The sequence below is a fragment of the Pipra filicauda genome, unplaced genomic scaffold (genome assembly GCF_003945595.2).
Source record: "Pipra filicauda isolate LSUMZ 115617 unplaced genomic scaffold, ASM394559v2 scaffold259_size1095435_pilon, whole genome shotgun sequence".
Lineage (NCBI taxonomy): Eukaryota > Metazoa > Chordata > Aves > Passeriformes > Pipridae > Pipra > Pipra filicauda.
Genome location: NW_024104375.1, coordinates 497,523 through 514,266, shown reverse-complemented (window position 1 = coordinate 514,266; position 16,744 = coordinate 497,523). Strand labels below are relative to the sequence as shown.

The 16,744-nt window shown below is 40.4% G+C and overlaps 1 protein-coding gene across 1 annotated transcript in view; it reads left to right on the top strand.

Annotated features, from left to right (window-relative positions):
* Positions 1–16,744, top strand: part of OSBPL1A (oxysterol binding protein like 1A) — a 77,682-nt gene that overhangs the window by 23,589 nt on the left and 37,349 nt on the right. The window contains 2 exon segments of the mRNA XM_039382144.1: positions 822–903; positions 3,125–3,231. Of these exon segments, the coding sequence (XP_039238078.1) occupies positions 822–903; positions 3,125–3,231 (189 nt within the window).

Here is a 16,744-nt window from a genome sequence, read left to right as displayed (position 1 = left end):
ATTGTGACCTTCCAATTCTTTGATGGGGCTTATAAAAAAGAATAAAAGGAAAGTGATGTTTTACATGGGCAGATAGTGATAGGACAAGTGGGAACGCTTTTAAACCAAAGGAGGAGAGATTTTGTGTAGATGTCAGGAAGAAATTCTTTACTGTGAGGGTGGTGAGGCACTGGGTCTGCTTGCCCAGAGGAGCTGTGGATGCCCCATCCCTGGAAGTGTTCAAGGCCAGGTTGGAAGGGGCTTTGAGCAGCCTGGTCTAATGGAAGGTACCCCTGCCCATGGCAGGGGTGTTGCAGGTAGATGATCTTTAAGGTCCCTTCCAACCTAGATCATTCTATGATTCTATGATAACTGTCTCCAAGTTCAAATGCAGGCTTGAAATATGATCTTAGGGTTGGTTCCTGCCATGTCACTGTACTTGCCATACATCAGTTAACATATGAATTTGCTTATTTTGGCCTTAGGTTTCTCAAAGAACAAGAAAATGCTCTTCCTGGGTTTTTAAACTTTAATAAACAAGATGGGAAAATGGAAAAGTGGTACATAGCTTTGGGGGCTGATTTGCTATGCTAATTTAAATAAAAGCTGGTCAGCGATATAATGCGCATAGATCTTCTCTGTGTCTTTGAAGGTACTTCAAGTAATTTGTTTCAATTTTTTTATATCAGTCTCTGAGCTGGGAATCTTCATTAAGATTTAATGCTCTCCAAATTTAAAAATTTCAAATTAAATTTCTCCAAATTTAAAATAGTTAAGAGAGTAAACTTATGCTTTCCTTAGGACAAGGCACGTCTGAACTAGCTATCCTTGTTGTCTTTCAGAAAGCACAAGCATGCCAACTAAGACTCAGTAAAGAGATTTCAGACTTTCTTGCAATGGTTAAATCCTTGGATGCTACAAAAGGTAAAACTTATTTTTTTAAAATGCAGTTTGTTGCCAGGCAACTGATTTTTTTTTTCTGTTAAACAAAACATGCTTTTATTTCACCAAAATTAAATTTTCAGGAGCTTAAAAATATAGGACTGTTTTCCTCATTGAAAAATATACAAATAAAGTAACATTATCGGAATTGCTAAGAATTAAGATTTCAGATTTGAAGAAACAACTAAGGAGTATGCTGATTGGAAGAAATTTTATTAGTGGCTGTAAATCCAGGGGAACTGCATTTTGCTATAGTGCTTATCGAGTAGCATTGTAAGAATATAACTCTTTTAAAAGTTCACTTTAAAGGTTTTTTAAAACAAAGTTTGTAGTTGGTAGCTTATTGCAGAGCATAAGTGTCTCCTCACAGGTACAAAGAGCTAGCTTTCTTACTTTTCTTCTCCCTCAAAATATTTGTCTTGTAGTGAGTAGAAATGCAATGAAAGCTTAGGCACGATAAACAGGATGTGAAGTGAAATCATGAAACTATGCAGGAAAGTGGAGGCATGGTATAATGGGATATATTCCACAGACCTTTGCCATGCGTTTTATGCTAGATTTTAAATTCTTGGGCTTCTCAGGCAAAATTATTCTGAAGTGGATAAATTCCCTTTGGTAGATGTAGGAGCAGTTTCTCAGACTCCATATTGCTCACCTGAAGAACAAGTGAGATTCTTTTTTAAAAGAGAAAGCTTTTTTGAAAAAGGAAACATACAACTTGAACAATCAAAACCCATAGTAAAGCAAAACCAGATACTATCTCATTCCTAGAAACTGCTAGTCTTGGCCAATAGCAGTAATAAGTTCCTGTTTTCCTTCCAATGAATGTAACTTGATAGGTCAGTGAAATGTTTCTGGGTTCATGTGTAACCTCTGCAGGTCTTAATAGAGACAACTGCTGCAGTTCTCCCAGTTCTCACATTGTTGTGCTGTCTTTAAAGTATTGGAATCCTATGGCTCCAGAAGAATGCAAATTTCTGAGTTAGAAGTCCTTCCCTGTAGAGCTCCCCCTAAAAACTTTTGAGTAATATAAAAATGGCTGTGTTGGGATGTGATATTTAAAATTCTCTCCATAACTGTTTCAACATGCTGTTCTGAATCCAGTTATCTTTGAGATTTATGCATTTGTATATTACAGATAAAGATGTCTCCTGCTCCTGCACTCACTGTGCTGGTCCTCCTTCTAGAGGTGCTAGCTGTTCTTAATGGCTACTGTAAGACTCAATTTGAGTCAATAGTGAGCTTTGGTATCAAAGAGCACAATTAGTGTGTGTATATATACTGTATCTTGTCCTGCAGAAGCAGTATAAGTTGAAAAATAAATTCAGGAACTGTCACTGATGGACCTCTTAATCTTTATTGATGTGACATCAGCTTGAAGCACCTGTGTTTCTAAATGGTGTCAACTGATCCTGATACTTTAATACTCTCTTCCTGAGAGAATGGCTTGCTTGACTTCTGAGGAATTGCTGCACATCACAAAACTTCAAAGAATGACTCAAATATTAAATAATTTCTACCAGCTGATTGGGTTATCAAGATTTCCTGCTGGTTCTAGACTTGTAGCCCCTTAATGTCATAGAAGTCAGGATGTGAGGTGGCATTGCTCTGCAAGCTGTACTACTTATCCATAAGATGAGTCCATGAAAATAAGATCTTCCCCTTTTATTGTTCACTGTGCTTCTAGTTACAACCCCATTTTTTTTTCAAACCTAAATCTCTAGCTGCCCTGCGGTAAGCTTTTTCTCTTCTATATAATACATGGTAGAAGGCAAAGAAAGCTACATTTCTCACTTTAACTTATATTAAATTAGTGCAGTATCCTTTTTATTTGAATTCTGTCACCTGGCAACTCTGAAGCTTTTTAAATCTAGAAAGTGGTTAAAAGGAGATTGTTGCTAGTCCCTTTTCCAGTGTCTCGCTGCCATGGTTTATTGCCTCTGCTTTCTGAGCCATGCTGAAAGGGAAACTCGATCCATTCATGTGCCACTTATGCCAGTACTAGGAAAAGGATGCAAAAGAAAGAAAGTAGGTTCCCTCAATGCTACTTTTGCTTGACCTTATCTCACACAGATCTTGCAGTGCACCAGTCTTCCTGTAAAATGTGAATGTTACATCTGTATTACTTGGAGGAAAAAGTAATTGAAAGAATCATGTAGTTTTCAATGTCCCTCTAATGTTACTAATATTTTTATGCTTTCAGGAATATCTTCTCCCCTCCTGCAGAAAGTTGATGTGGTCTCTGAAGTATCCCAGGAAACATGTGAGGCTCTGGCTGACTGCCTCAACCTATTCATGAAGCAAGAAGGGGTATGTATTGTGCTACGTGAGTCTATAAAGGGTCGAATAGCTTAGTGTAGTTGGCTAGTTCTCTGCTTAGCTGTTACAAAAATAAATACACAAACCCATAAAATTTCATATTGTTGATAAGCTTTGTTTTGCATGCTGAATGTGATGAAAACTCTTGCTTCTAGAGAAAGAGCAGGTAAATTTCTCTGCAAAAGGATGTCTTAGTATTTGGGTGTTGAGAAGAGACATAATTTTTGGTCACAGACTACTGCTTGTGGTGTTCAAACTGAATGCTTGAATTCAATAAAGCTGTTGCTTTGCTAATTTGAAGGTCAAAATATTGAGAAAATTAATAGTTCTGGTTTGGGTTTTTTTACTACTAACTGAAGTATTGAACAATATTGCTTCTGAATTTATTTTTCAGACCATGTGCTTAGTGGGTGTGTGAACGCTATCTGTTGAACTTCTGGCTTTCCCAGTGACAAATATCTTGTATAGTGTTAAACATAATGTAAACACTTCCATTTGGGAATATGTGTTGAAGTCATTAGTTCCTGGAGTAGGAGAGCTGGTATTTTTGTTCCCCTAGTACCAAGGAGTAAACTTGTCTTCGTGTACTGTGGTAACTCCAATCCCTTGGTTAGGCTCTTGTTGTCATCAGTAAGCTGTGTTTCGAAATGAGGTTTGTGTTGGTGCTGTTAGTCTTCCAGTTATTTAACAGTGAGCTGCAAACACTGGCTCCATTGTTTAGGTTTGGTTTAAGATTTTTTTTCATTCCTTTCCAAGCCCTTTTGTCTCCAGTCACGAGTCTTTTAGACTTACTTGAGTCAAGTTCTAGCAGAGTGGAACAAGCATTGCTTTTTTTACATTGAGTTTTTTCTTTTAAAAAGTCTGATATTAGAGTTGCCAGCTTCAGTTGCGGATGAGGGGGAAATTGTTACAACAGTGGGTGTACAGTGTTAGTTAGTATTCCTTAATTGTGTTGGCATCTTGCTTCAAGCCAGACTGAAATAGCTTTTCAGAGTGGAGTATGGCAAAGCATATGGTGAAATTGTAATTTCACCTTACTTGAACTTGAAGAGTCTCAGTAGGTGTAATAGGGGCCTTATTTTAATCTGGAAGCACATAAATTTGGGCAGAGAGGAATAGGCTGAGGTGTGAATTTGATTTTCCACCATAGCTAGTTAAATCACTCGGTCATGACAGGGAGATGATGTGATTCTGGAGAGTTTTGTGTCTTGGTATTTTTAAACTTCAAACTACTGCAATTCCAGAATATAGGAGGCTTTTAAAGGTGCCATAAGATCATAAGGGAAATTACAGCTGCAATCTATTTCTAAGACTTGCACCTTTCTGTGAAATTATGTTCACTGAGCTTTACTGTAATTAAATCCACAGGATTTGGCTTTGTTGTCTTTTATAAGTCAGGGCCCTTTGCTGTTCAGTGTTGATTTCTGGACCATAGTGCTGTTGCCATTGCAAAAGCAATATATATAACCTTGCAACTGTATTGTGCATGTCCCATGAAATCTGGTTATCTCTAGGATGAACGTTTTCTTAAGCTTGGTACCTTTTTATCTTGCCTCTTTAAGGAGAATTTTTTTCTCCTCCAACTTAAATTGTCAGCATACCAGAACCTACTGATTGACTGAGGAGAGGCTGCTAACTTCAGTAGGGATAACCACAGTGAACGTGCTTTCGGCTCTCCAGAGAAAACTTTATTTAGTCAATTGCAGCATAATCGTGCGGTCTGTAGATGAAACTGCTAATGCAGCGCTAAAGAAAAAGGAAGGTTCAGCCGTCTTCCACTTGCGCTAGAAATGGTGCATGAGCCTGATAACCGAAGGCTCCATCTGCCCGCTGCTTCTCCTTCCCCCCGGTGCGGGGCTCGGCGTGCGCGGTGGCGGCTGCGGGAGCGGGGCCGGTTCCTGGCCCGGCGGGCGGGGGCCGCTCGTCCCGGAGGGGCTGCGGGAGGAGGGTCCCCCCGGCCCCGCGCTGCCCGCCGCCCGTGCCGGGGAGGGCGTGACCTCCGGGCTCCACTCGGCGGGAGCGGCTCTGACGCCGCAGAGGGGAGCGGGGGGGTGGGGGAGCTTCCAAAAATAGCCCACTGCGGCGGGGCTCCGTGCGGGGCGGCCCCGGCGGGCTCGGGGACCCGCGCACCGTGCGGGGCCGCCCCGGGGAGCCGCGGCGCCCGTGCGCGGTGGGCAGCGCCCTGCCCCGGGGGCGCGGCGGGGGCGGGAGCGCTCGGGCTGTCGGGCCATTTTTAGTCGGGCTGGGAGCCGGGCTGTGGCCGCCCCGCCGTTTCGGGTTGGTTTCCTCCTCCGCCCCTTCCCCACCGCCCGGCGGGACGCGGCGGCCGCGGAGCAGCGCCCCGGCTGCGCAGGGCGGGCGCGACTCCCCCGCCCCGCCCCGCCCCGCCCTGCGCCGCGGCGGCCGCGGAGCCCGCGGCGTGGTGGTCGTGGTGGTGGAGGTGGTGGTGCAAGGTGAAGGGGCCGCCTGCTGCGCTGTGCCGGCCCGGCAGGTGCTGCTGCTGCAGCCCGGGCCGGCTTCCCTCGTAGCGCCTGCCTTCTCGAAGTCCGTCCCGCGGTATGTGGCGTGCATGACGGGCTGGGTGCTGTTGTTTTGATGGCTTTGCTCCCGTGTTGACATTGGGGTGAACCCATCAGTGTCAAGCAGTGATAAGCGCAGTACTTTTTGCGAAGCAGTTAAACCGTGTGAGGGGAAAACCGAAGGTAACTTGGTTGCTTTAGTCTGAGTATTTACCGAGGCGCTGGTGCCGGAGCCAGCACAACTTGAAACGTTTTCTGCAGTGACTTTGGGCACAAGGTTAGTAAGTATTGTTTCAAAGCAGGACTTCTCTTGGACTATTTCTAGCAAATATCAGAACCTCCGTTCCTAAAGCAGTTTGGTTCTAATATTTTCTATATTCTAAGTTATTTTTGTATAGTTGTAGGAGTTTAACTTAAGGTTCTTTGCATGCTATTTTCTCTGCTAGATTTTCTGAGTGAGTTTAAAATTCATCTCTAGTACTTGAGCTACACGTACTGAAGGTGTGTGAAATCGATAGGAAAGGTATAATTTTTTCTGGTTTTTTACCTTGTTTCTTCACTAACCAGTGCTAGATAAAGTGTGCTGATGAGTATCTTGACTCTTAAGTTTCACTTTTACCAGCAAGGGTTATATTTAACAGTAAATTAAAGAGCTCATATTGCATGAGTTTATAACAAATAGCAGTTGTAAGATGACTTCGTTTGTAGTCTGTTTGTGGCTTTGGATCTTCAACCTTTGCAAATTTGTCATTCTTTCTAGTTTGTTTTAAAAAGGGATTTTTTACAAGCTGATGATAAATGTTATCTGATAAGGGATTCCGAAAAGGTTTCTTCATTTTTTGCATTAAAAGAGTTGTATATTTAACTATGAAGAATTTGTCACGACAAATTAAGCTTGTTATTTTTACATAAACATTTCAGATCAAAATACGGTGGGTCGTAGTCCTTGAACTTGGTTATCTTTACCGTGGCATAATGCTCTCTCTCTTGTATGTTTAATTGACATACTGTAAATAAAGAAAGTGGACATAGTTCAGCTAGCACGTATTAAGCTCTGGAAGTTCAGTGTACTGCCTTAGTTTATTTCATATTTCTTGGAAATGTAATGGAATGTGCGAGGGTTAAATGTGTCTCTGTGTGTTCTTGTGAATGCATGCATGCATGCTCTTTGATAAACAAATAGTTGTCTTTAATACATATCTGATTTTCATCTGGGAGACACATAGAAGCATGGCTGTTATAACTTAAACCTAGTTACTACCTTACTATATTGTGAATGAAGAAAAAGCCTGTAGGCTATGCCCAGATGACTCCTTAATGAGGCTTTTTATTATCTGTTTCCTTGTGGGGATGCAAGTGAGGGGAGCAATGATGAGACACTGCAGTCATGAGAGAACTGCTGATAAGGGCACCCTGAGCAAATGTGTCTAGAGAAGTCCTGGCATCCATCAGCAGTTCTTTTCTGCCACCTGGCAGTATCATCAGCTACATTAATCTCTGTAAAGTCTTGCAAACCTTTGGTGTGTGGGAGGGAGAGATGAAGAGGTGGTGACGGACTCAAAATTGGAGAAGCTAAAAGAGAGGTTAACTATACGATTTCTGATTTAGATGTGGGGAGGGGATCATCTCTTGGTTGGCTGTTGTACTAGACCTAAAATAATGGAGTCCTTAGTCCCTCAGGTGCTAAAACCAGTGCCTGTGTTTCTCTACTCTTTCTCCTTTTGTTTAGAAACAGGTGAAAGCTCTATTTTTTATTTATTTTTTTTTTATTCCTTTCAGTCAGTGGAGGAATTATGTTGTCCATTCTGTTTTGCAGCTCTTGATGAAAGTAGTGGAAATCAAGGCAAAACCTCCATGTGTCAAGGCCTGTAGGCAATGCCCAGAACCACTGAAATGCTGTTCAGGTTATCAACTTGGGGAAAGGAGGAGAGTAGTTTTCAGACAGTTGGTAATTGCAGTGGACACAAGTGGTATTCGGTGTTGAGAAACTCGAGGTGTGTCTGCATCACAAAAACCTTTATTGACTGTATGAGTCTGTAACTGTCTTGATCGTCTTTCTCCCCCTCTCCTCCAAATGAGTAGAAGTGTATTAGAAGTACCTCCTGCAACTTGAATCTTGGTGGAAAGTAACAAGTTCATTGGAAGGTTCTCTGTCATCAAGAGGTGCCCAGGTGAAGACCGGTATTTTTTCCTTTGACAGAGGAGCATGGGATATAACATGTTGTGGAATGTTGTATGGGCATGGCATGTAAGAGAACAAACCTACCAGCAGGAAAGTCATTCGGAAGGTTGTTTCTCCTGCTAGAATGCTGGTGGTTCTAGTCATGACTTGATGATTCTTGCTGTACTAATTTTTGGGTGCTGCAAATACACGTGTCTTTCATCTGTGCTAAAGCTTTATAGAGAAGATACTAAAGTTGGAAGAACTTGATAGCAAAATGTTTGTGGGTGGCATAGTGTTCTTCCTCTGGAAGCGTTTTTTCCCACCATTGTACTGCAGCTTTGCAGATGGAAACTAGCTACAGGTCTGTGAAGGCAACATCCTTACCAATAGTAATAGTATGTAAATGAAGGAGTTTAGTGAGTCCAAACTATCCAAGAGATAGGGGATTTAAAAACATAGCTAACTTTTTCTTTTTCTTCTGAGATTTTCCTAGAGCAGCTAAGACTCAATAGGTCACCAGAGTGGGCAGTGAAGCTAAGCAGCAGCCCAGACGGAAGCTTGTTAAAATAATAAATACTGAGTTTCCATTCAGGGAGAAGATAAGTAAATATTACTGCTCTTCTTTTATAAAAGGGCGGTATGTGTGTTGACAGAATGCTTGAGGTTAGAAGCAGTTGATAAGATCCTTGATCAGGTGCCATATAGGAAAGTCTTCTGTATGGCAGATGGTTTTGGCTCATAGAAGGGCACCTGGATGTTAGCATAGGGTAAAAGATGAATGCTGCTGGTCTTTGTCTTATAGCAGGGTCCCAACTCTGGAGATGTTTTGTTTGTTTTGATTGGTTTGATTCTTGATTGGTTTGATTGTTTTGTCTGTTTGGGTTGATGTTTGTTTGTTTGGTGTTGTTTGTTTATTTTCATCAAGATTGTGCTCTTCAAAGTTAACCTTTTTCTTTGCAGCTGGCTATAGGTTGTATTGGCAAAGGGACATACTGACTTCTAGGGACAGGGAGACGGTTGCTCACTTGTAGCTCCAAGGGCCTGTGTGGAAGCTGGTCACACAACTTGACTCAAGACATTCTCTGCTCTGGACTGTGTTACTCAACTCAAAGCACACTGATAATCTGTTCTTGCACTTTCCATAGTGGGTTAATGCTTTTTCAGGGCTTGGCCTGTAGATGTGTGTTTTGTTGGCGGCTGTTGTTAAGCAGCCTTGTAAACTAACTTGGAATCCATTCATGGGCCTCTGGGGAAAGGCAGTGTAAAAACATATTAGTTTGAAATGAGACTCCTCCTTACTGTGCTTCTGCAGCTCCTGGTCTGAGGTTTACTTCTAAGGTCTAGTCTACGACTTATTTGAGTATTTAATTTTTAATGCAAAAACATGGAGAAAACAGTCTTAGCTGAGGCTTCAGGGGGAAAAAAAAGGCAGCAATCTTTAATGGAATAGTATTTGATAGAATAAACTTCTCAAATAAGAATTAGGAATTCCTTTTTCTATGAATGTATTTGCAAAATGGTGCTCTTTTCTCTAAGTTGATAGAGAAGAACAGAAAAAGAAATATATATATTATATATATAACATGAATATTTTCTTTCAGTGTTTTCACTGCTTAGTGCTATGAGAATATTGTTTGGTTTCCTCTTCTTCATACTTTGAAAACAAACTGGAGTGAGAAGGGTGCATGCTTTTATTCTTCTTATGTCATTGTGATGTGAAAAAGGCATGTAAAGCTGGTCAGCTTCTTTTCAGTGTTCTGGCTTAATTTGTATTTGATGTGCTTTGGAAGAACAGATGAATAGCAGACTCCTAGAAGTTGTTAGCTCCTAGCCCGCCAGTGTATTGTCAGCTAAGGACTGGTAACATTTCAGGAAAAAAGAGAAGCGGTAAAAAAACAGGATTTAAGGCTGAACCTCTATGCATAGCACCATACTTGTTAACTTTGTTTACTGGGATTTTGCGTGCAAGTGTGTGAGATAATTGGCTGGAGTGGCAGTCTGGCTGAGTGGTCTGTTTTTGTGTCTCAGCTGCATAAAACATCAGAACACTGAATTGGGTAACTGCAGTCACACACATTTACTAATTCTCTGGAGATGCGTTATCCTTCTTGACCTTTCTTTCCTTAATTTATAAAAATTAATGTATAAAAATATGCCATCTTTTTCTGTGTAAAGCTGATAAAAGCTAGTTTCCTAGAATAATAATTAAAAAAAATAATTTCTATAAATATGAAAAATAAACTTCATGTAACCTGTCAATACTGGATATTGACACGTTCTTTTGAGGGAGATAGAATATTTAATGCTTCATTATGTGTGTATTTTGTGTGAAGTTGTTTTAAAGGCAGTGTCCCTGAGTAGCGTAAGTAACTTAAGTTTTTGTGTCACTTAACAGTTGTCAAATCATCTTAAATTTTTCATGTGGTGGGATTTTGGTATGTTTTATTTGGCTTCCTTAAACATCAGTGATATCAGATCTCTTGCCTTACGGACTAGTGAGCTGTCCATGTGCAATTGTGTAGCCTTTCCTTGAATAAAGGAGTTTGGCTGAATCTAAACTTCCTTTTCTGCTTTTCTTTGCTGTGTTTTTAGCTGATTTATTTTAGTCACTTCTGATTCCATGAAATATAGGGGCCTTTCAGCTATGAAGAATAAAATCGGTGATTTCCCATTTAGACAGTAGTAGTGCTTGTGGAAGGGTGTGTTGTCTGTTGTGGTTTTTAACTTAAACTTTACCTGGCCACAATCATAGTATTGCAAACTACAATTGCTTTTTGAACTTTTTTTTTTTTTATTCTGTGACTCATCAGAGCTGATACCATTTTTATAACAGAGGTAAACAATTGTGAAATTTGACCTCTTGTCTGTTTTTTAATCTCATTACCGAGTGTGTACTTGTTGGCCTCTTTCTCTCCTCTCTCCACCCCCAAGACAACCAATGAATTTGAAAGCTTTTTTTGTTTTAATATCAATATTCAGAAGTGTGTTATCTCGGCTTGTTGTGCTGTCCAGTAAAGAAATGCCCTAGTATGATACTGACTGCTGAGTCACTGAGGTTATCACTAGAATTGGTAAATGGGCTGTGTTTGGAAAGTATTCGTGTACTGAAAATAAATCACTGGTGTTGCAGTTTTTCTTGAAGGTATATATCAGGCCTGGTCATAAAGGAATGTTAGTCAACTCTTTCTCCGTAGTGCTTATATTGTTCTTAGCATCACTCTCCTTTAAATGTATCAATAATATACTTTAAAAATAAATGTGTTCGGTGTTATATATAAATGGGAAATGCAGGCCTATGCTGTCCTATTAGGATAGTTGATAAGCACACAAAAAACAGAGTACACTCCATTTATAGTGAATTGAATGTTGCTGCAGAGAAGTGGTCAGATAGAGACCCTCTTACAAATAAAGTGTATCCATCTGTTGTGAATATTCTGAAGAGTCCATTATAATTGATGTCCATCTTTCTAAGCATAGCCCTCATCTGAATATCTCATCTTTGGGAGTGACACCTGTGATGTGCTTACTTTGCTTGCATAGCTTCATGTTAAGCCATGTGTAAGGTAAATGTGGGCTCAGTGGTTTTAAATAGGAATGTTTCCCCTCCTCTCATGCCTGTTGCTGCTACATTATTAATGTTAAAAGTTGGACATCAATGCAATAACTGTTGGATCCATAGGTACACTAGGAGATTTTGAGAACGGCTTTAAAGAATACCTATTTGAAGAGGAGGTCTGCATTGTGCATTCTTAATGTACGGGTACTTTTTAGCATAGTAGTTTGTAAACTTTTTCATCTGCTTCAGAGGGTTTTGTGCTGCGAAAGCTACACTGCTTCTACAACAAAAGCATGTTCAGGAATGTTATTTGACCTTTGAGTAGAAATAGAGCTTCTTGTTAATCTTAAAATATAATAGTGTTTGCTATTGCAGGTCCCTTTTTTTGAGTCAGGAACTATGGTGGGAGAAAGGGGTAGGGAGATCAAAACTGCTCTTGTCTTGTCTGGAAATATTCAGTGTAATTGGCCAGAGCATCAGCCTCTAGGCCTTGTCCAGGTCTACTGTAGCAGAAGAGCATCTGCAGGAATTTGGAGGGTTTGACCTGTTAGACATAAATAAACTAATAGGGCATAGTCATACATGGGGATTTTATCATTGTGGTGGGGAATAATCTTAAATTGTCAAGATAATAGTATAGTTCCTCTAGGTAATGTGGTAATCCATATGTCAGTAGTTTATACCTTTCTGGAAATGTTTACAAGACTCTTAATTGTGGATGTATTCTGTGCTATGCATCCAAATTGGATTTTCTGTTGTTCCAGTGAAACCTCTTGCTGCAAGGTCAGACAAATCGAATTGAGTTTAAAATGAGCTGGCTGAGCCTTTCAGACAGCTTGAAACCTTATACAGTTGCATCTGTGTCTATGGATAGCAGAAATCTAGTTTTGTCTGACCTGTATCTCCTCCAGCTCTGAAGCCGCATTTTGGGCTAAGGCCCAAAGTCTAATCTCACAGAATAACGAAGTGGAAATGGTTGAGGTTGGAAGGGACCTCTGGAGCTCCTCTGGTCCACTCCCCCTGCACAGGCAGGGCCACCTGGAGCTGAGAACATTGCTCAGAACCATGCAATGGCTTTTGAGTGCCTCCAAGGATAAAGAGTCTACAACCTCTCTGGGCAACCTGTGCCAGTGCTTGGTCACCCTCACAGTGAAAAAGTGTTCCATGATGTTCAGAGGAAATTTCCTGTCTTGATAGCTTGAGCCTGTCCTGCCACTGGGCACCACTGAGAAGAGCCTGGCTCAGTTGTCTTTGCACCCTCCCTTCAGGTATTTATATAGATTGATGAGATTTGTCCTGAGCCTTTTCTTCTCTAGCTTGAACAATCCTCAGACATCCAATAGTACTTAAGGGGCGGGCCAGTACCGTAGTGTTAGACAATTTCAGGGAACCATGTATCAAAGATCAGCTGATAATATAAGGTCAGTGCTTTTTTTACTATTGTCTTTGCTCCCACATGCAGTTAATTGAAACTAAAAAGTGATGTGTCACTCTAGGCTGTCAGATCCTGTTTCATCTTGAGGTGGGGAGAACCCTTGGTGTTCCTTAGACTTTCACCAAATCTATGGTCTAGTTTTCTTCTAGCAGCCAGTGGGTTTTATTGAAAAAGTTTGTAAAAGAGCTTCTTAGAAGTTTAATCTGGGTCTCTTCTTCCTCTGAACGGTAGATGCTGCTAGTTGCATATTGGGGAGTAATAAATATAAGACTTATTGGTAAATAACCTTGCTACAGAGTTCTTGCAAAAAATTTAGAAAACCCCCAAAAAGCCCCAACAACAATAGAAAACCCCCATATCACATAAGGGCAGAAGTGTTTGAGATCATTCATAAGGAGAGAAGATCTGTTCCACTGAATTAGAATATTTGGATTTTCTAGTCATTCTATATTGTATTTCCATACTCCAAATCATATTTATCTGTCTGCCCTAACTGCTGGACAAACGTCCACATGACATACTCTGATTTCAGGAAATGTCTCATCAGCTTATCCAGAGCCTGGCTGGTGTCTGCTGGCTGTTGCCTGCTTAGGAGTAAGGACAAAAACTGTCTCAGAGGAATATTGACCCTAAGAAAAGACAGTCTTCTTAATGCTGCAAGTCCTTCTGAAAACTGAAGTAGAAATGAGATTTTTGCATTTGCGTCTGGTTTTGAAGTCTGATTCTTTAATATTGGAGAGCCTGTTCTGGACTACAGCAAGTAAGAATGCTTTCCAAGGTGGATTTCATTTGGAGATCAGAACTCCAGCACTGCATTGTAAAACTCGCTGTCAATTTGTAACAGCCTATGTAACATTTTTCACTTTTAACTAATCTGGTTGGCATCCAAAATGAAATAAAAACTATCGGTTGAGACATCTGAGGTTTTCAGAAATGCAGAACAACTGTACATGCATGTTTGTTTTGAATTGCTTGTAAAAAAAAAAAACAATGTCAGTTATTCTTCATGAATATTTAACAAGATTCCCAAGGTGGAACTTGTAGAACAGACAACCAGCTTCAGAAGTGTTAATTTTTTTAATAGGAAGCTGTTTTCTCTCTGAGTCAACAACTGAGTCAAGTTGTGTAGCAGCCCTAGTAAGCCAGTAAGAGCCAACAAAAACATGGCAAAAACATGACAGTTGCTTCAAAAGAGAAAACATTACATGCATTCACTGTAATCCAGCTGGGAAGAAGTGTGAGGAAGAGAATACAAAGGGGCTGATCAAAGTTATCAGTGGTGTATATACTGAAAAATGCTTGAGGGAAGTAGTTAGAACAAAACTGCCTTAAGATCTATTTTCAAAACAGTCCTTAAGAACAAAAAGGAAATGTTTCCTGTATGCATTCTTAAGAACCCTTACATCTTAAAGTCTGGTCTCTGTTTGTGAGACTAGCAAACTTCAAAGATGTCCAGAGTCTCTCAAAGGGAAAAGACAAAAAAAAAGTCCCTACCTGGTGTGAAAACATGTAGCAATGTACTGTTCTGGTTCTGTTTGCATCACTATAACTTACAGGCTTCAATGAGACCTTTTGTTTGAGTAAGGTTACTTGTGGCATACACCTCTGAGAACGTGAATGCCTAATCTCACTAGGGCAGCAAAATATCTTTTGGGGTGTGGTTTTTTCCTGGTAATCTTGTAGTTCTGCAACTTGAAACATGCTTCCCAAATGTGTACATCACTGATGTCATTGAGTCTCAGCTTGTTATGTTATTACTACTGGCAAGTGTGAATAGCAGCCATATTTAATTTCAGCTTTACTCAGAAGAAAAACAATACTTCACACAAAATGACAAAATTGGAAGGCTTTTTCTTTGAACTCCTGATAGTTGACTAATCGGTATTGTAATACTGGAACAAAGTAGGGACAGAGTGTGCTCTGGAAACTGGCAAATTCTGCAGCTCTCAAACCTAAGTATGCTTTATGAGATTTATCCGTTTACAGTTAAGTCTAAGTAAAATGTAAAGAACAAATACTTTTGAGAGGAAGACTTGGAATTGCCATTGAGTCTCACTTTAGAAACAAACCAGAAAATGCTCTGTTAACTCTTGATCTGTGCAGAATCACTTTGAAGAAAAGAGCTTCTCTGATAGAAAAGCTTAAGCCCAAGCTTTTAAGCCATCTTTCTAATTTGCACTCAGAAATTAAGTTGTTGAAGTTTCTTGTGCTCTTAGACAGGTTCCTGGCTCAGAACTGTGACATTCTCCATTGGTTAAAATTGTAGTGCTTCATCAGCCTATGAATAAACAGACTTTGACATAGCCAAATGTGGAAACAGGAGAGGGGAAGGAGGGCAGCAAGGTCCGTGTTGAGGAGGAAGTGTTAGTGTCTTAGGAGAGAAAGGTGGGAGGTGAACAATCTTTGTCCCTAGCATGTGGATAGTTCAGAAACTGTTATTCCAGGCAGTCTTAAATGATGAATTTTTATATTAGACATGCATGCTGGAGAAGGGTGCTGAGTGCTCTCAGCATCTCCAGTTTTTCTCTTGAAAAACAGTTCTCTTACTGCCTAGATGTTTGTCTGTGTTGACATGATCCTGCCAAAGTATGAATTTCTTCTAGGTGGACTGTAGCTTGGTTCCTGCTTCTAGCAGTGCTTCTGCTGTATTTGTTTTATGATCATATCTGGTCCTTTCCTTCATTAGAAGAATTTGATTATGTTGATATATAAATATATCTACATAAAAATATGTATTTTATTTTACTAATAAATGAAATATGGGGAAATACTTTAACTCTCGGAAGAATGAAATGCAGCCTTTCCAAATCAGCCCTGCTAAACTCCTCCTCTTGAACTTTTGAGGTGAATGTTCGTAGTTACCGACTAACAATGAACCGTTGTGTTCATCTGGGGAATGGCTGAGGCAGAGTCGTATGACTTGATTTACGAAGTCTTTGCTTTCTCCGATAGACTTGGGGTTGGGATGTAAGAGAATAGATTCCCAGGACTTTAAATTGGTATGTAGGGGGTTTGCTTTTGTGTATGTGGGTCTTTCAGCCTTTGTACAAAAAGAAACTTTATCGGTGATGTTTTCTGTGTGTGGATCGGAAAGAAAGCCAAATGTTGTGTTAGTCTTCTGAGTGTTCTTATTCTTTTGAATTTGACGATCTCAGTAAGATGTGGTACTGTGGTGCTATCGCTCTCGAGTCAGCTGGGCAGACTTTGGAGATAAAGACTAATGCTGTCTTGTGATACAGTAAATAACCCTTTGCCTAGCACCACTGAGCTCAGCTTACCTCCTTGATTAACTGATCACATCTTGTGTTGCATTTCAGTACTTGCATGAGCAGTAGTTCAAGTCAATGGCAAGGCCTATCTAACTCTGTTTTTAGATCTGATAGGTCTCTGAAGGCAGGTAACTGCCAAGCTTATAGCACAGAGAGAAGGGAAAACTAAGCAAGAAACAATGGTTGAAATAAAGCATGACCTATTTTGGATCAGTCCTCTGTACCCCAGGGTGAGCCAAGGCTATGATGAAGTTTACAAGAGCTAGTTTACTCCAGCAAATGAGGAATTATGATGTAAGACTTTAACATACGTTTAAGATAACAGATGTTTGTCACAAGTTCCTTGTGGTTGGTGGTAATCAGCAGGAGGACTCCGTGTGGAAAGGCCGATGTGTAAACAGATCAGAACTCCAAAAGTTTTGTGTAAAATATTTACGTGCTTTAGGGCTTTACGAATCTAGGGGTGTGTTCATGAAATTGACTGCATCTGTCTTGGAACACTTTGTTGTTCCTTTAATGTGAGCTGCCACACAGTTTTTTGATGTGCCATAGCAGTATTCG